This window comes from Artemia franciscana, chromosome 13 (genome assembly GCF_032884065.1).
Source record: "Artemia franciscana chromosome 13, ASM3288406v1, whole genome shotgun sequence".
In the NCBI taxonomy this organism is placed as follows: domain Eukaryota; kingdom Metazoa; phylum Arthropoda; class Branchiopoda; order Anostraca; family Artemiidae; genus Artemia; species Artemia franciscana.
The window spans coordinates 48289771-48311890 of NC_088875.1; the positions used below are offsets into that span (position 1 = coordinate 48289771).

Sequence of the window (22120 nt, forward strand, 5' to 3'; positions counted from 1 at the left end):
TGGTCAAACTTTTGGGAGTTTAAAAGACTTTCGAGGCTTGCTGGTGGCTTTTTTCATAAAAATTCTGCTGCTTAGAGAACATTAGGCTACTTGGATCATATTTTTGCTTTATTTGTTGCTGAGTCAGTTTGATCTATAGAATTACTTAAAACAATAAAGATCACCTACAGAAAAGAAATCAGATAGTAAAAAAGAGAACTATCATTTCTTCCTCTTTTCAAAGAGGCTATAATCATCACTGGCATTAGCCTATGATTCTATTTACCCCTCAGCTCCTAGTCAACACAGATAGGCCTACAGGATAAGATCCCAGTACTCAGACAGTACCTGATATTGGGCAAGTATCCTGACTAAACTGTATCTCTCTAAATATGTGAAACAGAATCTTAATCTTGAACATGATTATGTATAGCCTATAGGTATAGATAGGCCTAGTTAAGATTGGCTGATAGGCTAGTTAGGAACAGGTCAGGATAGTTGGAATTGGATGAGTAAAACTGAGAAAACTCTGTTTTCATCATTTAAATTTAGGCAAAAGTTACCCCTACATTCCAATCTATTTAAATAGCCTATGTTGAATATTGAATTTGTCTGTGACTTAGATTTGTTTACCTTAAAATACCTTAAATTGTATTTACCAGTGAGATAAGGTGGTAGATCCTCCTGTAGGTTCTATGTATAACTATGGTATAACTTTAAGATTATCTACCTTTCCTTAAAATACCTTAGATTACATTTTTCAGCAATGAGGTGAGGGTGATCCTCCTATAGAATGTCTAAAGTGAGAGTGATCCTCCTACTTTCTTTGTGCAGAGTCAGTGACATTCCAGCCAAATCTCTACTCCATCTCTACACAGTCATCATCCACTGACATGGATGCCTTGAACAGCAAAGAAGTTTTATTGTTCACTGTTTTGTTAGTAAACTTGAGTGTCCCCTGGTGATTTTTGACTCAGCTGGAGAGAAAATGGAATTTCCTGCATCAGCATCCAAAAGTTTCCTCCTCATTATTATATTCCATTCATTTCCTATAGGTGAAAGTTGGCAGACTCAGCTTCTTTATGCATTCCTCATGTTGCAGGTGTTTGAAGTTGCTTAGGAGCTTAGCAGCTCTCCTTTGGACCCTCTCCAGTGCATGTTTTTCTGTTTTATAGTAGGGGTGAACAACTACTGACCTGAATTAAAGTTTTGGATGTACTAATGCTATTTACAGCTTCTTATAGTTTAAAATTTTTTAGTGCTGATGGTTATTTTTATCAGTCCAAATGCCATGGTGGCTCATGGAACTTGGTGCTGAATGCTTCCATGGAACTTTAATGCACTATCTATAACACCAAGGTCAAGTTCAAGTTCCTTAATATCCACTAAATTAAAGAAAAAAAGTGTGGTTCATACACTTAACAATAAAAGGAAATATCATAATCTCCAAACATCAGAATAAAAAGGTGATCCTTCATCTCTCCACATGGTGACAAAAAAATCCAATAAAGCCAAAACAAAAACAAAATGAGAAGCCTCCACCCCAAAATCCAAATAAAATTAATTCATTCCAAATGAGGTCAGCTCTTCTTTCACATTCAAGGATAGTACTTTGACCTGTGCTGGGCAGCATGACATGTTTGTGGTAAGGGTCTCCTTGTCCAAGATAGGAGAGTATTTTCCAAGCTTAGGCACAAGTTTTAAATGTGTGTCCAAAATTAGACTTTACTATTAATTATCAGTGCATTTAAAATAGTGAGCATTGTTTATGGCTAAATTCAAGCTAATAATATTCTTATTAAGAAAGTTTAGGAAAATCTAATTGTGAAACCATTGGATTTCTGGGTGGTATAATAGAGATTTAACAGTGATTTGACAACTGAAAGGGTTATTAGATATTCAACTATAGAGTATCTTACTCTAGGCCTAGTCTAAATGCAAAATGTTGCTTTATTTTGTATATTTGCCATTATCATTTATGACTATTTCTTATCAGCAGTTGTTTCATAGCACTAAATAAAGCAAATTTGAGAAAGAATCAGCAAACTCTAGTATATAGCCATCAGTATCTGGTCCCATTGGGACTGATAAGGAATAATGCAGCAAGCCTAGACCCACACCTAGAAATGCACTTTGAGAGCTAAGCCACTGCCAGCACTGGCTGTTTTCCACAGGATTTGTCATTATCACCAACAAGATACAAGTGTACAGAATACCTCATTCACTCCAGAAATAAAATTATTGTGTTTCTGGCCTTGGATTAAGATTTGCACAGATTTCATTTCACTTCCCTTGATTTATCTTATTTCTTTTAATTAAGGGTCTAATCTAAAAAATGAGTCAGTAAAATTGCAGCTCTTGCACCAATGTTTAATTTTTTACTCTAAAATTTTAGACATTGTAATTTTTCCATCTTGGAAAGTGACTGGATTAGGTGAGACCTTAAACCTATACTAAATCCTCATTTATAAGTTTTAAAGAATTTTGAATAGTATATTTAAATTTGGGTAAAAATTACCATTTTTTAAGTCTTAAAAAGAGCAAAGAAACAAACTAAAAAAAAATACCTTTGTAGTGCATAATTGAGGTTGTTCATTGATTCCCAAAGGTTTCATTTGTCTAACTCAACTATTTTCTAAGATAGAAAAAAGCCCCTCATCAACTACTAACAGAACTGTAGTAAGACAAGGGCTTTTTGGAAAAAATAAAGTTGGAACAGTTGGCTCATGGTAATTTGTTCTGCAGGGCATTTTCATCAAGAGTAAGTTGCTAGGCTGCATAGAATATGTGAAAAAATATCTACTGTTTGGTTTTTCAAAGGCCTTAGTATACCCAATTATTTGGTTTGGGATAGGGGTCAGTGGTGTGACTGCAAGCTCATCCAGAGTCACCCAGCTCTAAATGGGTACCTGAAGAAATCTGGGGAAGGTAAAACAGGAAGGGTGTATGAAAGCACAAGATGGTTGGCCCCCAGCCCCCAATTGCATTTCCTGGCTGGAGGGCCAAGAAACAAAGATCAGCACAACCAATAGGTACTGCGAAGTTCAATGCTATATTCTTTACATTTACCTTAACTCTCAATAATCATCCTCAATTTACTTTACTGATAGGCCCAAGTTAAGCTTTATAGTGGTTAAAATTGCAACATAGAGGCTTTTTGTCTGCTCCAAAGTTGTTAGGTTAGTTGAGTGAAATTTTTAGAAATAGATCTTTCTACTAAGACCATACATATATTAACTTCTGATAGAATACAGACAGCATGTGTTTTACAAGCTGATAGAACTCTTTGTTTTGATAAATATACAGACTGATGCAGTGGCATCAATTCACAAAATTTAGGGGTGGGTGAGGGCAAAATTTATTTTCAGTGTCTAGAGGAGGGGGGGGGGTATCATTTTCAGATTTTTCCAAAGAAAATAAAAAATATTTCTTCAATTAAAATACCTCCCCCCCCCCAAAAAAAAGAAGGTTTTATCAATAAAATCAATCCAACAAAGGTATTTTTCAAAATGTAAGGGAGGAGGCAGAAAATTTTTGTGGCACAGCCCCTGTCCTGCAGGTGAATCCACTGGACTGACGATGATCCTTGTATGACTAATTTTAACAAAGTGCCCACTTTGTTAACACATGAAGCCTTTGATTTTCATGGGCTATTAACCCAGTTTAAAGCCTTTATCACTGGGCCTACATTTCTGATTTGTCATAAGAGGTATATTTTTTGAACCTATCAATGAATTTTATTAAAATTGCCTTGTTAAAATGATGTATAGGGTTGCATTGATTCTACAAGCACATGAGACATTGAAGGCACTAGAGGTCAAATTTTGTAACCAAGTTAACCCTTTTCTAGCTTTCTATGGCTTTACACCCCATATAGTGACCTTGAAGCAAGAATATAATGATAATGCACAGGAGACTAGCAACTCTTTGTTACGTCAATGCAAATGTGTTGACTACAAGTTGTTCCTCAAGGAATTTAAAGGCATGCCAAAGAGACTGGTGTGAGTGCTTGATTCCTGTCATGAAAAGCCACACCTCCACTTAACACTATTAAGCCTTTCCTCTAATATTAACAGGGATGTAATCATTGCAAATATGAGGTGAGAGATTTGATCATGGAATAATCACTTCCTGATCTTCTTCCACTTTCAACTGCAACCTGTCAGGGGCTCCTGAAAATAGCAAGACATACTTTCAAACACATTCACATAGTAAATATCCTTAAATGCCCAAAGAAGAACAAAAATTTTCAAATATAGAGCAATGGAAAATAAAGCTATGAGTTTTTAAGACTGAAGCGCACATGACCCTCACCTGTCTCCTATAAAATTCATGAAAAAGGGCCCTTTTGACAAAGACTAATGCAGGTCCTATCAAACATCTTGACCCTGTATACTTCCCTCAGTTTTATGTAATGCAATTGCTGGCACTTATGAAAGCATCTGTAAATATTTTTCTGTGTTTGGGCTAAAATGAATTTGGTGTGTAGGTGCTAAAATGTTCTTTCTATTTAGGTTTAGCAACAAAGTGAACCTGAATTGATATGGATACAACATCAGCAGGAATTTTGAGTAAAGAAAATAAAATTGAGGATGCTTTGCCCTCAGAGAAGAATGAAAGTGTTGGATCCACTTTTCTAGCAAATTTACTTTTAAAAGATCATCAAAATTCTACTTCTCAAGGTAGTATTTTCTAACCTTGTTTTTCCTTCTTTTTTCTTCTCTTTTGAAGAGCTTAGTAAAATAATGTCTCCTGAAACAGAAAATCTACAACGTAGGTTTTATTTTCGGCAATGGTTTTTGACTCTTTATTTTTGCTTATCTTATTTTATAAACATTTGTTGTCTTTTTTTTATTGTAGTTTTACTCAAAACAATTGTATTTAAGTGAGGGAGATAGATTTTGCTTTATGCTTATATAATCTCCAGGCTGAACCTCATGTATGAAATGCATAGTCAAACCTATAAATTTGTGGTGAGAACTTTCTCCCTCAAGAGTAACCCAGAGGACCTCCCTCCCACAAGACTTGAAATTTTTGGCCCAAAATATACCTCTTGGTGGCTGTAGACTAAGGTTGAAAAAAAAAACCACAAAATCAAAATTGTATTTCACCTGTTCTTTATTTTCTAACTTGAAGAAAGTTTTTTTTCTTAGAACCATTTTTATGTCCATAAGTACATTCAAGCATCCTTGAAACACATAACTCACTAGCACAATTTTGTTACATTTTTTTTTCAATGCAAATATGTACTTTGCACGGGTGCAGTATATTTTCAGTAGATTAGTGGTTACAGCTGCTCTTAAAATCAGAGGTAACACTCGAGTATGGCCTGTAGTGAAGAGCCTTAAGCCATCAGCATATTGTTTGTTTATTATTTACTTTTTCACAAGGCAATTTGGTGAAAATTATTTGAGGGTCAACCTTCTCCCTCCTTTTCCTTTCTTTTGCTACCCAGCCATACATAGCATTCAAATACACCCAATAAACATTTTTGATAGTTGTTTTGTTAAAAATAGTTGAAAAGGTCCAGTAAATATACCTCCAAAGATAACAAGACTCTCATAGGTCCTGGGACATAAGCTGGAAATAATGCAAATTGGCCATTGCTTAGTCATATGTTGTAATGGAAAAAGGGGGCTTGTTTGATGTTGGGTGTGTTCTTAGCTTGAAACTTTCAGTGGTCACTCTCTGGATCAAAAAGATTGAATGTTCGTGAAACTTACAGCTGCAAGTCCCTAGATCAAGGATAGTTTAATGTACAAAATAAATTCAAGGGCACAACCCCCCCCCCCAAAAAAAAGTTCTAAAAGAGAGCCAAAAAGATTTTAATTCCTGATCGGCTCTGAACTTGTATCCTGAGTCCTCAGGCTAAGTGGGCCTCAATGCAGAGAGAAATATCAAGAAAAATATTGCCCCCCATAATAAAAAACCGCCCAACAGACGACTTTTTCCCTGGCCACTTCTAATGGAAGGGTGGTTATAAAAACTTGGAAGGGGGCTTATTTAAGGTAGATACTTTGCTCAAAATAGGGAAAAGGTCCAATGGATACGTCTCCAGTGATGACATAACCCCACAGCCCCTAGTCTAAGGGCCATAAAATGCAAATTGCCATTGACATAGTATTTTCATGATGAAAAACAGACACTTGCTTGACATTGGTTGTGCAATTGGCTTGTAGCTTTCAGGGATTGGTCACTAGGCAAAAAGAGTCAATTTTTAGCCTGAAATAGGCCAAAAACCTTTTGTTTCTACGGTTCAAAAGCTACCGCCATAGGGTATGGGCGATGATGCACTTGATGTAAAAAGGAACATTCCAAGGCATGCCCCCCCTCATCATGGGGCTCTAAAAAACGGCCCACAAAATTTTTTTCCTGATTGACTCAAAACTTAAATAGCTGAGTCCCAGGCTAAAATTGGCCCCTCAAGCCCATACAAAAAGAAAATAAAAAAAATGTTTAGGTTTTGGGGGTGGGGGAAGGGTTGGGAGGAGTAGTAAACTTTACTTGTGCTTTTGGTGATTTCTATTTGTTTTAAAGTTGAATTTCCATAGGACTTTATTTCTTCTCTTCCTAGGTTATAATATTGCTCTTTACATAGATTTAACTAAACTTGGCTTTTCGGGAATGCTTTTTCTTAAATTAATAGCCATATGGAAAGAATAATGTATCAGTTGTTTGGGGTGTAAATCTTACTTTGACTGTTGTTATAACTAGCCCAGTAGAAGAAAATAATCATTTGGCTTCTGCACCTTTAGAGGATTTTTTTTTATATATTTAAAAGCACATACTGAAGTTTTTCCAAGTTTTCACCTTGAATTTAAGTTTCTTCCCAAAGTTTGAAGTTATTTTTTAGTTTTTTTTTTGTATAATGGTTGTTTAGTTTTTCCTCTAATTAAATGTCTTCACTCTTTTTTTGCTCTCATTATGATAGAGATTCTTGACTTTCTTCTGTGTTCTCACTTGTATCTTTGCATTCACTATGAAACATATTTTCTGTTGTGAGTGAATTGATAAATTTCTGGTTACACAGGAATAGTGTCAAACTATGTTTGCTATTGAACAGTATAAAAACGTTTGCAAAACATTTGCCAATGCTTCAAAAATTTTATTAACTGTTTGAATTTTCATTTCAAAAGATATTTGAGCTTGTTTTTAAGATTTGACTTTGAACATGTAAAAATATTTATATTCAAGTAAAACTCGAGTTTAAACCCTATTTTAGACCCTTCCCTCCCCTACTACTGGAAAATACATTGATGTCCTTTCTTTATCTTCAATACTTGCATGTCTGTGTTTAGGGCCAGTTTTCGAGAAAAATGGTTAAACATATTGCAACAAGTGTGAGAAAGGAACTTAAGTAAATATGTTTGTCAAACATTTGTAGTATTGCTACTAACCTAACATACCAAACCATTTTTTTTCTAGACCAAAAAATAAAACGATAGAAACATGTAGTACTGATGGTATTTCCAAGATTGCCCCCTTGGAAGACTGGAATTGGAGCTTTCCTTTTCTGGCGTATCAGTTTGTAGCCTAGAGGTGAAGAAGATTTAGACCCTTACTACCTTTCCAAAACGTGAAAAGAGCTTTGGCTGTAAAAAGAGCTTTCATTTGGCTGTACGCGCCCCCAACATCCTTATCTAATAAAAAACTAAACTTATTTTTTGGTAATGTATCTAGTTAGGTCATGAGATAAGTCTGTAGAACGGTTTAAGGTTTAATGCAATACTTGGGGATTTAATTCATTTATGGATGAATATATTACAATAAAAATTGAAGCTTTTCCTTGTAAATTAAGAAATAATAAAATGAAAAGTGTACCAATGATAACATTTAAAAAAAGGATAAAGATCCTCTAGAGCCATTGCTGGCGTATAGGGCGTCGAATCGACGTTTCAGTTGCTGGGTGTTTTTTTACAGGGACAAGTAGCAAGCTTGTCGCCCAATTTGCCCCCTTTAAATCATTGGGCTTCTATGTTGTTTGTTGTTGCCCCCCCTACAATGAATAATTCAGTATGGTACAATGTAGAACAAAGGTCAAATGATCCTTACGTAACTGCCAAAATGACAATCAAAATGAATTGTATAAGTTGTCAGCATGACTTCCAAATATGTGGCCAAAGATTGAGTTCATGCCCACCTGCCATCACTTTGCTTCTCCAAAGGGGTATGGTCATCCCTGGCTGAGAACTTCTGCTTTAAATAATGGTGACAATCACACTGCCTTTCTACACTACCAAGTAAAGGAAGCTTTCAAAAATAGCTATCATTTAGATTCTGTAACGAGTTGTAAGTAAAGAGCCACCCATGCCAGTAGTTGCTAAAACCAGTAGAAGCTAAAACTTTAAAATAAGAAATCTTGATAATAATACATATTGAAAAAAAATATGCTTTTCATGACAATTACAAAAGTGTAAAATTTTCTAAGTTTAAGTTACCCACCATAAGCTATTAGGATAAGAAATAAAACAAATTTAGAATAAGGAAATTGACGAAACCCCCGAAAAATCCCAAAAAAGTGTGTCCAAGAGCCCTGCACAGGAGGTTTACAGTTCTTTTATGCATAGTCACAAACTTTTATATTTTGCTTGAAAAGATTGGTCACAGATGATTGTTCATTTGTATGTTTGTTATTGTTTTTTTTTTCAGAGACGATCCTTTCGGACCAAGAGTCGTAGAATATTGGGATAAGGTTGTTTCGAATGGAAAGTTTCAAAGTTCTAATGTCCCTTTAAAGTAGTAAAGATGTCATGCCACGGAAAAATGCTAGCAAAATAACAATTTAGGCTTGACTTAGGTAATTGATTTGAATAAAAAATTCTGAGATAGCTAAAAGTGTTAGAACCATTGAAGACCTAAGTTCATGGCCTCCCAGTTTGAGGGACCCTACTACTCTTGAACAGTGATTTAAGTTTTGGGTCGCGTGATTCAAAGACTCGAGTTTCAAAGGATTTTGCCAATATTGAATGCATTGAAATCAGAGAGGTTGTATTATTGAGCCCATCCTTTATTTTTTTTTCTAAGGGGCTATTTGACCAATACTAGGAGGAAAATTTCCCATCTCTTGTTGGCAAGATCGATTCAAAATTACCCTTACCAACTGCAAAGTTGTGACTCTGGAAAGTCAATTTAATGGGTGAATAAGTTTTATTTTTCTGAGAAGTGGCGGCTGAGAGACATTCAGCTACGGTATGTTACTTGTCACTGTAAATATCACTTCTTTTTTTGCAATCATCATCATCATCAAAACTGGTTTTCCACGAATGGGGTGCAAAAAGGTCACAAGGAAAGACTCCTGGGAGGGGGTAAAGAGTGAAGCTTAGAATAGACTAAGGTGAAGAAGTAGCGTGCACTGTTGCTTTGGCCCAAGGCGACTTGGTGCTGAACAGTAGTGATATTATCATCAGCCCTCTTCGCCATTAAGGTCATTGCTATCGACAAAGTGTTCTTACTAAATCACCGCCATTATCTATTTTTCAGAGCTATTGTTAATCAAAGCTATTGCCATCATCGAGGCCAATTATCTCGGTTGCTAATGTGAATATTTATCATGTTTGTCGTGTTCTACATCACTATTGATGGGATCATTATCATTCAGCTATGCTACCTCTAAATGTATAAGGAGAAAAATGTCACTTCTTTTTTTGCAATCATCATTATCATAAAAACTGGTTTTCCACGAGTGGGATGCAAAAAGGTCACAAGAAAGGACTTAAAGGAAGTTAGAAATTCCTGGGAGGGGGTAAAGAGTGAAGCTTAGAATAGATTAAGGTGAAGAAGCAGTGTGCGCTGTTGTTTTGGTCCAATGCGACTTTATGCTGAACGGTGGTGATGCTATCATCTACCTCTTCGCCATTGAGGTCATTGTTATCGATAGAGCGTTCTTACTAAATCACCGCCGCTAACTATTATTCAGAGCTATTGGTAATTAAAGCTAGTGTCATCATCGAGGCCAATTATCTCGGTTCCTAATATCAATATTTATCATATTTGTCGTGTTCTACATCACAATCGATGGGATCATTATCAATGTTGTCATCACCTAACCCATAAAACGTTGTTACACAGCTTGCACCACCCTGCACCTTTATCTTGCACCACCCTGCTGCACTGCAAAGTTTTGAGAACCATTATCTCAGTTAGAAAGGTCCTAACTTAAGACCTTCAAGGTCAAAGGGATTACCTGATCCTTTCTAATTCTAATAAAAATCATGGGCTCTTTAGTCAAAACTATTTAACCCTTACCCTAGTCGCAAAAATAGAAACGTTCCTTCTTCCTTCAAATTTTCTCCCTTGACGAAACTTCTTAATATTTCATTTTTCTATGGTACTTTCTGGCAGAAGGTACCATAGCTTTTCAAAAGGCAATGCTGTGTTGTCTTGTTGCTTTTCTAGATTATGAAGGTTGCTTTTTTATGATTTATAGTTTGATTTTTGAGCAAAGCATGAAATACCGCTAGTCTCTCGACTTTTCCCTTCTGCTTTGATTTGGAAATTTGTAAAGCTTTGGATTCTTTAACCCCACATGATTCTTTCGCTGATGTTATCACATTGTTGTGTTGGAACGCATTATCTTGGTTCATAGGCTTGCCCTATGAAACCATAGAATTGCCCTATGCTAAATCAATAGTCATTTAGATTGCTATGTCCGATATTAAGATATTTTTCTTTGCAGAAATTTATATTTTTTTTAGCATTGCACTAATCTCAAAAATTTATTTCTAGATTGATTTTGAGGATGCTATATTATTAATTAACTCAGGCTAATGTCTTTTACTGCCTTATTATATGGATGTTAAATTTATTTCCTATCCTTAAACTCAAAGATCTATTAAGAGGGCAGTGCTGTTATTTCGAAGTTAAAGGGAGCAAAAACTAGGATGAATCAAGTGGCAGGATATACCACCAGCAGCCACTTTGTCATCAATCAATATTGCGTTTTAACTAGAAGGATGTCGCATGGTTCAAAGTTCGTATTGGATGGTACTGTGGAAGGGATTATCAATCCTCTTAAAGGCCTGTCGGTTCAAGCATCCCTGTTAGAACTTTAGAACTTTTTTGGTGAAATAACAGCTATACAAATATCGTCTTTGTAGATGTCCCCTATAAAATATACTTACGGGTTTTTTGGAGATAAGGTGATGGTAAAATTTGCCGATCTTTAGAAATTTCGTTCATAGGAGATTTCCAGAGAAAAAGGTCATAACTTTGTTGTCTCATGGGCGAAAAATAACGTTGCTCTCACCTCTAAAGTTTGTATCTGACATTTTCACGTGGCTAAGATGTTTGCCAAAAATTTGTTGCTAAGCTGTTCTAGATCAGAAGGGTCAGGACAGGATCAGAAGAGGGATGTAGATCAGAGGCATCAAAGTGTGGTTGAAAATACATAACTTTGCTCAGGCATGACAGTGAGGATAAACTATAATTATTATAGTTATTATAAATGTAGCTATGATAAAGTTACAATAGTTGTATTAGATTTAGTGTTTTAATTTAATTAAGGTGTCTTAAGGAAGGAGTAGAGTGTTAAGCGAGTAGAAGCAGGGTATATGATGTTGTAGTTGTGTTTTTTTAAACCCCTTCTTGGTTATCCCTCCTCCATGTCATGCTGTGGCATTTGGAGGAGATGTGTTTATGTTATGTTTTTTGTTAAAAATTGCTACTAATAACTCACCGCAACACCAAGCCGCCTGAGGCCAACACAGCTACGCACGCTCCTCCTCCAACCCAATCTATTCAAAGCATCCCTCTTTACACCCTCCCAGGAAGTTCCCATAATAATTGATATTAAGTAATAATTATATATTAAGTAATAATTGATGTTAAGCAATAATTGATATTAAATAAAATGTAGTTATTATAAAGTATCGTATATTTATCATAAAGTTATAATAAAAGTAATAGCAATTATAGTAATAATTATCATAAATTTTCCAGGTCATATTCAAAAAGACATAAACCCGTTTGTAACTCCAGATAAATACATTGATAGACTACGTTTTGGCAATTTCCAAAGATCACCCTTCATAACCCCTCCAAATGGAAGTCGAAATAACAGCAGTAAGACAGGTTCCTCATCTTCTTTTTCTGGATCTGGTCGCAACCCATTTGAAGTGGATACTCACCATCTAACTATGTCTTCGTTTAGTCCATCGGTTTTCGCTCAAGTTGTCAGCCCGTCAGTGTCTGAGGTACGTTACAAGGTTAACACATTTCAAGAGATTAACACTGAGAAGAGAGAAAAACTGAGAATTTTGTTGACAGTAAAAAAAAAGTAAAACAACAATAAACAAACAGTGTCATCTAGCTTTACCTGGCGATATAATGACTCTAATTCATAAAACCTACATATAATATTTGTAGTGCTTATTTTAGTTATCTCTTTTTTTGATTGAATTAGAAAAAAATTATTTTTCTAAATGACAGTAAATAACACTAAAACATAAACATATGTTTGCCGGACTTCATGCCGTACCTGCACGAAGTGGTTCCATTTCTGTCACTATCTGTCACCTACGAAAAAGAAGCTACTGAAAAATGATTGGGGAAGTGGCTTTGTCATCGATTCAAAGAAGTAACTAACACACCAAAAGCCGCGACAGTCGGAACTCGGAACAGCCAAAGGCAGCACAATCAAGGCTCCATTACTGTATCTACTGCTCCAACGTAGTCTTTAGACAACAATAAACCCTCGGTCATCGGTGAAAGTCCTTTGATTCATGAAACCCCTACCATACAATCGCGTAGCGAATCTTCTTCTTCTTATTCAGCAGACGGGCTTTTCAGTCGATACTATTTAGCCCTTTTCCTTTTGGCTCACTCTGTGAAATCGACAGAGCTATGGAGCTGGTTTGTCTTATATGATTTGTATCTGCTCAGATTTCTTGAAGTATATCTTTTGATACCAGCAGTTGAATTATAAGAGAGTATATATTGATCTCTGTGCTCTGCGAGAGAGTATGGTCAGCAAGACTCTTGGCTGTTAGTGGAATTTTGTGGTGTTTGAAGCATTCTAACATTTTACATCGCAGGGTATACTGTGCAGACGTCAGCATATTACATTCAAATAGGCAGTGATCTATTGTTTCATTCTTAAGATTACATGACCTGCAAAGGGGGGACGAGGGAACTTCGCCACTTGTGTTAGGGATCTGATAAGAAAATGCCTGAAAATTTAGCCCATTTGAACCTGACCGGATTCTATGATAAATCTTGGAAAGGTGCTTACTTGGGAAAGGTGATAGGGTAGGATTCTTATTATTTATCAGTACCTCTGTAAGTCTCCAGCGGTAAATATCTCTAATGGGGATTGGTCTCCCACTTGGCTGGTCAATATTCAAAGGATTTTTTGCTATTTCATCTGCCTTATGGTTACCTATTATACCCGAGTGGCTTGGAATATACTGTTGAGTTAAAATACCTTTTGAAGCAAAAATATCAATAATCCTAAGACAAAGAAATGTGTCAATATCCATCTTATTTTGAGAAGCTGACGAAAGAAGCTCAAGGCTTGACAAAGAGTCAGAATATATTATAATATTTTTAATATTAACGTTCATATATTCATTAACCATGAGGAAATCTAATGCCACGATTATGGCATTTAGCTCGGCAGACATTACAGATGAATTATCTTGTAATCTCTCTCCTAAAGCGATATTATGGGTTGGGAAGAATGCTCCGCTTGCCACTTTCTCATTCATTTTGGACCCATCTACAAAAATTTGGAAATGGTTTTTATAAGCAACATTATTTATCTTGGCAAATTTTTTCTGAATGAAGGAAATGGGGGTAAGTTCTTTGATCCACTTTGAGAAGTCAGTCCTTATTATGGGGGTTGACCAACTCCAAGGGGGGGTTTGGGGGAATGTGGGTGCAATAGATTTTACTGGGACTGGGAACTTCTTCTGGATATTTGCATATTTATTTGCAACGCCTCTAAACATAGATGGATTTCTTAACCAGTTATGCAGGGTATGAGAATCATTGGCCTCAATTTTCGTAAGGTACTTAATTAGTAGAGATCTTCTTCTTTCATTTATTGGTGATAGTCCACTCTCAGTAAGCAGAAACTTAGTTTTTGTTGGTTTCCTAAGACCAAATATAAGACGAATTATATCATTTTGCGTCGTTTCGATTTTTTGCATGTGGGTCTTAGCACAAGCACCATATACTATGAGGCCATAATCAATATGGGGTCTTATATATGATTTATAAAACTGGAGTAGTGTTTTCTCATTACAGCCCCAAGGTGTGGCTAGTAGCCTTTTAATTATTCTTATTTTTCTATAGCACTTTTTTATTGTATTTGTAATGTGGAGGTGGAAATTTAGTTTTTGGTCAAGTATGAGCCCTAGATAATTAATTTGATTGTCCTCTGGGATAAGTATTCCATTTAATGTTAGCCTAGCATCATAATGATTTCGCTTATGGCGGAATTGGATAATTTTTGACTTTGTGGGTGCAGTAGGTAAAATGGACTTTTGGGAGAACTTTTCAAATTGGAAAAGTGCATTTTGCAACTTTGAATGAGCAATCTCGAAGGTATTGCCAGTTGCCCATAATACCAGATCGTCAGCGTACTGTAGATTGGTATGTGGGAGGTTCATGTCCCACAGAAATAGTGAAAATAGGAGGCAGCTCAGGACCGCACCCTGTGGAAGGCCTTTGGTTATTGAAGTTTTGGGTGAAGAGGCTGAACCTACACAAACAATGAAACTTCGTTTTTCAATAAAGGATTTTATGAAGGATATAAGTTTGGGGGGTAGTCCAAGGTTTGTAAGTTTAACTAAGAGAATCTGGTGGTCAACATTATCATAAGCTCCTTCAAAATCTAGGAAAGCAGCAGTTAAGACATTATTTTTTGATAGGGATTCATTTATTGCATTTGTTAACACTATGAAAGCATCTGTTGATGAGTGGTGTTTCCTGAAGCCAGTTTGAGTATGAGGTATCAGATTATTCTTCTCAACAAACCATAGCAGCCGATGGTAAATCATTTTCTCCATTAATTTTCCCAGCACTGGGGTAATCATTATGGGTCTATATGACTGAGGGTCATGTTTAGGTTTGTTTTTCTTTAAAATTGGTATGAGAGATGAACATTTCCAGTTATTAGGGAATGTGGATGTAGCCCATGCATGGTTATAGCAATTTAGGAGCTCCTGTTTGTACAAAGGGGTAAGATTCTTTAACCATATAGGGTGTATATTATCATAGCTACTTGTAGCATTGGCCTTGATATGCTGTATTGCATTATTCAATTCATGTATTTAGAAGGGATGGTTTATATAATCTGAACCTGGTCGGGGCTGGTAAATAGGATTTGTCATGATTTGTGTGGTGATATTTTTGTTTTTTGATGTTAGCTTTTTTGAGAAAAGGGAGGCAAATAATTTTGTCTTATCAAAGTCATTATCATAGTGGGAATTCTCATGTATTAGTTCATACATAAGAGGGTTGGAGGATGTTTTTTTCCCACAGATTTTGCTTATAAGTCTATGTATTCTTGGCTCAGATGTTTCTCTGGAAAGATTATTTGCAAAATTATTCCAATAATTATATTTAGCATTAGTTATTGTTCTCTTGAGGTTAGCCTCTGCTTGTAATTTACTTAAATATGTGGCAGGGGATGGTTTTCTTAGGTATGCTCTCCTAGTTGCATTTTTTATTCTCCACATAATTTGGCAATCTTTTGTCCACCATGCTTTAGGGGTGTGTTTAGGGATGGTTTTCCTAGGTGAATTTCTTGGGATAGCATGATTAGCTGCATTTGTTAATATTGATGTCATAGCTTCAGCACACGTGTCAGCAGTTACAACTGAGGTATGAGATTTCTGGGTTAAACTTAGGACTTCTTCATTAAGCTTATTTCTAAACATGGTCCAATTTGCTTTGGTGTTGACATATTTAGGGATGTGTGGGAGAATGTTGGCTGGTTCATTTAAAGAGGATACTATTGCAAAATGGTCAGTGCATAGATTCTCAATTCTTAATATAAATTTTATTTAATATATTTATCGAAACAATTTGTAGGTCAATAGTTGAGAATTTGCCACTTTTGGGGTTAAAATATGTATTTAGATTAGGAGGGGTAGCAATTGCTAAATCGGCATTATTTGAAATCAATCTCTCAATAAGCTTACCAGCTTTATTTGCTGGCTTATCCCCCCACAGAAGACTGTGGGCATTAAAATCCCCGCAGATGATTATGTTTTTTAGCATATTAGAATTAGTAATATAAGTGAAAAAATCCATGGCATCTGTAGTCTGGCCATTAGGGTTATAAAGATTTAATATGTATGTTTTTGTATTATTTATCCAGACATTGATACCAATAACATCAACATCATTTGAAAAATCTGGGAAATTAATACCGCAAAATTTAATATTATTATTTAAAATTATAGCTACGCCACCTCCTTTTCTCTGTGAAGACCTATCCTTTCTCAGGATAGTATATCCTGGAAGCTTTGTTTGTTGGTTATTAGTCAAATGGGTTTCTTGAAGGCAAGCAATATCAATGGAATTATTATTCATAAAAGACAAAAGTTCATTTAACTTATTTTCTGAAAGTGATCTTACATTCCACTGAAGTATTGAAATATGCTGCTTTATTGTTTTAATTTTCATTTTGCTGTGTATCAATCTTTAGCTTTGCTAGGAGCAGAGCAAGATCTTTTTTTGCTTGGATATGCATGTGATTTGGTTGGTACAATTTTGCCAATTCGCTTATTTTTTGCTTTTTGTGGTTGTTTTAGGTTCATTGACTGTACTGCATTAGAATTTAGTATAAATAGGCACATGTTAGGTGTTAATTCATTTGGATTTTCATCTGGCTTTTTGTTGATAATTTGATTAATACCCGTTAATACTTCTGATTCATTACTACTTGGGAGAGGTGGCCATTCTGATCTTCTATCATTACTTGTAGAGGCTAGAAGGTTTGTCCAGGGTGAATCTCTCTTATAGGAATGTGAGCTTGGTTGCTTTGAGGAAGGAGTCTTATTGGGGGTGCTTGAAGCTTTTGGTAGAATGGTTGGTCTGTGGGTGAGAGGGTTGGGTGGTTTCATAAAGTTTTTGGTCAAGTGTGATTGAGCTGCATTTGCTTCCATTGCTGCAAAAGGGTAAGGTATGTTTTTTTCTGTTGCTATTTGGAGTGTTAGTGCTCGTTTTTTATATACAGGGCATAAAGTTTTATTAGTAGAATCGTGGGGACCATTGCAGTTGATACATTTTGGCTGATTGTTTTTACAATTTATCATTCCAGTGGGGTGGGAGTTTTTACAAGAATTGCATTCATGTAATGTTTCACTGCATGTGTTTTTTGTGTGTCCTAGTCTTAGACATTTTTGGCATTGGATAGGTTTTGGCTTGTAGGGCTTGTGGGGTTTCCTTTGTCCAAATAGGAATATCTGATCCAGGTTATTATTTTCTTCTCTTAGTGTGAATAAGAAAGACTTGCTTAACTTTTGGCCATTGGCATCTGGTTTACCCAATTGGGTTACATCAGCTACTGAGATTGGGTTACCAGTTCTGTCAGAGAGTCCTTCTTTTAGATCCTGAATAGGAATTTCTGGAGGGATGTTATACACTACTATTTTAGTTGGGTTTTGGTTTGGGGTCCAGAGAACAGATTTTATTGGTATGTTAAGAAGAGATTTTGAATTCTGTAATATATCTGCTGATTTAGAATCTTGAAGGGCTATTAGCAGAGATCCATCACGGTTAGTGTTTAATGAAAACATTGATTTTAACATTTTAAAGATTGCAACCCTCAAGAGAGCTATCTTTTTTATCTCAAATGGGGTATCTGGAGTGATTTTTAAGTAAATTCCAAGGTTTTGTGAGGGGAATGTTGGATCATGGGGAGGGGTATTACTTTTGATTGGTGAAATCTTTTTCCTTTTTTTTGAGTTTCTTGATAGGACCTCTTGAAATTCATTTTCAGTCTCATCCTGTATTGTGACATATGCCCCGACTTCCACCATTGTATTATTCAATGACCCCTCATGTGAGCTTTGAGAAAGTTGACTTGACCAGCCAAGGGGTTGAATGTTTTCAGTGGTACTTGGGGTAGGGTCCGGGGGGATTTTTTTGGGAGGTGTTCTATGCATTGCCTATTGGAATAAGCTTTAATACAAATAAAAAGAAGAAGAGAAAAATTGATATTATAAAACCAGACTGTCTGCCACTCTTTCAAAGGGAGGACTTCACCATCCACAAAAAAAAAACACTACAGTGTTGTCTAGAAGATGGTTTGGTATAAGATTGGTTCAACTGACTGCTGATAAATCTAGGTAAATATCACAAGAACTTTTATTATAAATTTCTTAAAGCGTTGCTGTTGTTGATGTTGTTGCCAAACAAACAAAATAAATCCAAGTGCAGAATCTTGCAGTTATTGCCACACATTTCGCTGTTTCTTCTGTAGTGAGTGGGAGCATGCCTCCTGCCGTGGAATAAACCCGATATTGTCCTCTCGATGAAACTTCATGACCCAAAATCAATCTTGTTTCGATACGAATGTTCATCCTGCTCCAAGCGGAATGTAACCCATCTGCAGCTACAAGTTAGGATAATGGCAGATCGTACGAAAACCGTCAATCCAAATGAACAGGGACGATCAACTCCAAATTCTGGCGATCAAGCACTTTGTTCGCATGTGGCACAAAATGGAGCAGCCGGTCTTGGTGCAAGTATACCCACCGCGGCCTACGCAACCAACCCAATCGAAACACTTCTATTAGCTAAAAAGGAGAAGCAATTGCGGGAAGAAAAGCGACGTAACTTGGTCTTAGTGGGAATTCCTGAGTCTGATAATCTTAATGGAATAGAGTCACAAGTAATCATTGAATTTTGCCGAAAGAATAGCTTAGAAGCCACCTTAGAAATTGATGACTTTATTGAGACTAGGTGACTAGGAAGAACAAGAGAAAATGACAAACCAAGAAAGCTCCGAGATAACGCTTCAACTTTGGCAAAACGAAACAGTATTCTGAAAAACGCCAGAAATTTGCGAAATTCTACAGATCCCCAGACCCGCTGTAAGATCTACATAGGGCCTGATCTTACACGACTCCAGCTACAAACTCAAGCAGAAAGAAAAATCTCAAAAGAATTGAAAATGCCATGCATGAGGGAATAGCAACAGATCAAACACAGCAATAGCAGCAAAGGACCATAGCATCAACTCTTCAAATTAAAAGTCACAAAATATCTACCTCATATCCTAGCAGTTCAAAAACCCTAAGCTTCGACCTTCTAACTATAATGCTTGTTAATGCTCAATCACTCTGCAATAAAATCACTGAACATAGTGTTCGCCTAAAAAGTCAAGAGATCGAATTATGCTGCATCACAGAGACGTGGTCTGCACTCCCATCTGTTGCTAGCGTTCCTGGTTATGAGGTTTACACAAGAAACCGTACTGATAAAGATGACAATATTACTACACACGGCGGTGGAGTTGGTGTCTATATAAAAGCAGACGTTGAACACAACATCTTGAAATTAAATGAACACATGAGTACCTACAAGCTTTTCTGGGTAAAAGTTGAGCCCCAAAAAATGCCACGAGCTTTTTCATCACCTATTTTTGGAATCCTGTACTTTCCGCCACGTGCTGACTACCGTAAAGCCCTAATAAATCACCTCCATACATCCATTGACCAAATCCGACAAACTAATACGAATAGTGGCTTAGTGCTACTAGGCGATTTCAACGATCTCGACAGGCATCTGGATCATTCAATCTCTTGATCTCAAACAGGTGGTAAGAGTACCTACTGCGGAGAAATCAACTATCGATCTGATTTTCACAGATGTGGGAGGGTTTTACCATCCCTCTGAATCAGAGCCTAGTCTAGGCATGAGTACCCATTTTTGATACTTTGGAAACCTAAGGATACGAAGCCAAAAGCTAAGAAAGAGACTATTATATGTCGGCTCTCACAGCAGAAGGAAAAAAAGGGTTTTCTAGATGGTGCATAGACAAAAACTGGGCTCACCTGTATAGAATATCTGATGTCAATCAGATGATCGGACTTTTCAACTCTCACACGACGGGTCACACACGAGATCAAGAAACTTATCAGAAAGCGCAACAGATTGCACAAGTCAGTCTCTGATCATAGGAACGTCTCTGATCATAGGAAACTCTGAAATGACCAATGCCTACCATTCTTTTTGTCCTGAGAAACTTGTAAAACGATGTTCTGCTAACAAACCATGGGTCACAAGCGGGATCAAGAAACTTATCAGAAAGCGTAACAGATTGCACAAGTCAGTTTCTGATCATAGGAACGTTTCCAGAGTCACTGAAGGAGGCGGTTGTTATCCCCGTCCCGAAAGTCACAAACCCCAAATAACTGGGTGATCTGCGACCAATTTCTCTAACTCCATTATTATCAAAAGTTTATGAAACTTTCATAAACAAATGGCTACTACAAGGACTCCAGCGAAATAATAGACCACCGACAATACTGCTTCCAACAGATGTAGTACAAGCCACTACCTTGTAAAAATTTTTGAAACAATGGTAGCCCATCTTGAAACTAATGAAGCATTTGTTTAACTTCTACAAGCAGAAGTCAGGAAGGCTTTTGATATCTCTAGCCATGAGGAAATATTAAAATTCAAGGAAGGTTTTCATCCTTTTTAATCAAGATAGTTGAAAGTTTCCTATTTGAACGAAAACAGAAGACCAAATGCAAAAACAAGCTGTCAAATACGACGACCCTAAGATGTGGTATACCTCAGGGAACTAAGCTAGAACCTACCTTATTCTTGTTACTTTGCAACATGATAGTTACGTGGCACAAAGATCGCGCAAAGTTTGCAGACGACTTAACAATGATAGTACTACAGAAGCAGAATGAAATCCTAGACCTACAGGAAATGGTAACGAGACTGGAGCGAGATTTTTCAGCAAAAAACTCACCATAAATAGAACGAAATCAGAAATAATAAGGATTTCATTTTTAAAGCATACGATACTAGATTTACCTGAAGTGGGTATACCAGTAGTTCAGAAAATGAGAATTTTTAACGGTAGATTGACATCGGACAACTATACAAATCATTTAATTCTCCAAATTATCCCTCTTCTAAGGTCTTCGGCAAAATTACGCCGATTTAATCTAAGCAAAGGTGCAATGTTTACTTACTACAAAACTCACATGAGACTATTCTAGAATATGCCTGTCCATTCTGGCACTCTGGTCTCACAAAAGATCAAACTAACAAACTTGAGGGAATACAAAAGCGTGCATTGCGAGTGATTTTGGGGGATACACTGTTACCTTATGAAGAATGTCTTGTTCTGTCAGGTCTAAAAACGCTTGAAACAAGGAGGCACCAACTTCTAATGGGCTTCGGACATAGCCTTTTCTCATCACAGAAGCATCGCGATATCCTACCACCGAATATTGCACAAAACACACGACACTTAGCTCCGCAACAAGCTACAGCCATACATCCCTGCAGCAACACAGCGATACAGGAAATCTTTCCGACAATATTTCACCACTCATTTTAATTTATAGTTATATATATTGCAATTATTTATTTTGATATTCCACAATAAATTATTTGTCATTGTCATATAAGTTTGCTGCTTTTCGCCCTTGAGCTGATTTCTCTTCCAGATACTTCAAGAACAAACTGTCTAATACATGAGCAATAGCAACAGGATCAATAATATTGTTCACGATGCTTCTAAAATGATATGGCTTATGTATGCCTATTCGCTTCAAATAAAGAAATTTTCAGACCCTATGTTTTTAAAGGCAAACAGTAAGAAAATAACATCTATATACCACTTGGCTATATTTTACTGCAATAAAAAAGGCTTTCAGGAAAGCACTGGTCAAACTTTGGCATGAAGAGTAGGGGACAGCCTCTTCATATACGTTATATGTTTTTGTTCTTTTTAGGTTTTTATCTTGCTATTGATTCTCCTTAGGAAAAAGTATTTTCTTATTTGCTTAATGCTTGAAAGTGACTCAAAGAGCTTCTTTGATGAGTTTTAAACGAATTCCAGGGTAAAAAGTTAATTTAGGTATATTAAACAAGACTGAAATTAAAAAATATTCTCATCAATCTGAAAACAAAAATTCTTCAAGATCTTGTAATATTTCTC

The 22120-nt window shown here is 36.3% G+C and overlaps 1 protein-coding gene across 1 annotated transcript in view; it reads left to right on the forward strand.

Moving 5' to 3' along the window:
• The window catches only part of LOC136035030 (protein aurora borealis-like), a 47134-nt gene that overhangs the window by 274 nt on the left and 24740 nt on the right, over positions 1–22120 (forward strand). Inside the window, exons 2-3 of the mRNA XM_065716622.1 lie at positions 4494–4661; positions 11917–12170. Of these exons, the coding sequence (XP_065572694.1) occupies positions 4523–4661; positions 11917–12170 (393 nt within the window). The 5' untranslated portion in view covers positions 4494–4522. The remainder of the gene's footprint in view (positions 1–4493; positions 4662–11916; positions 12171–22120) is intronic.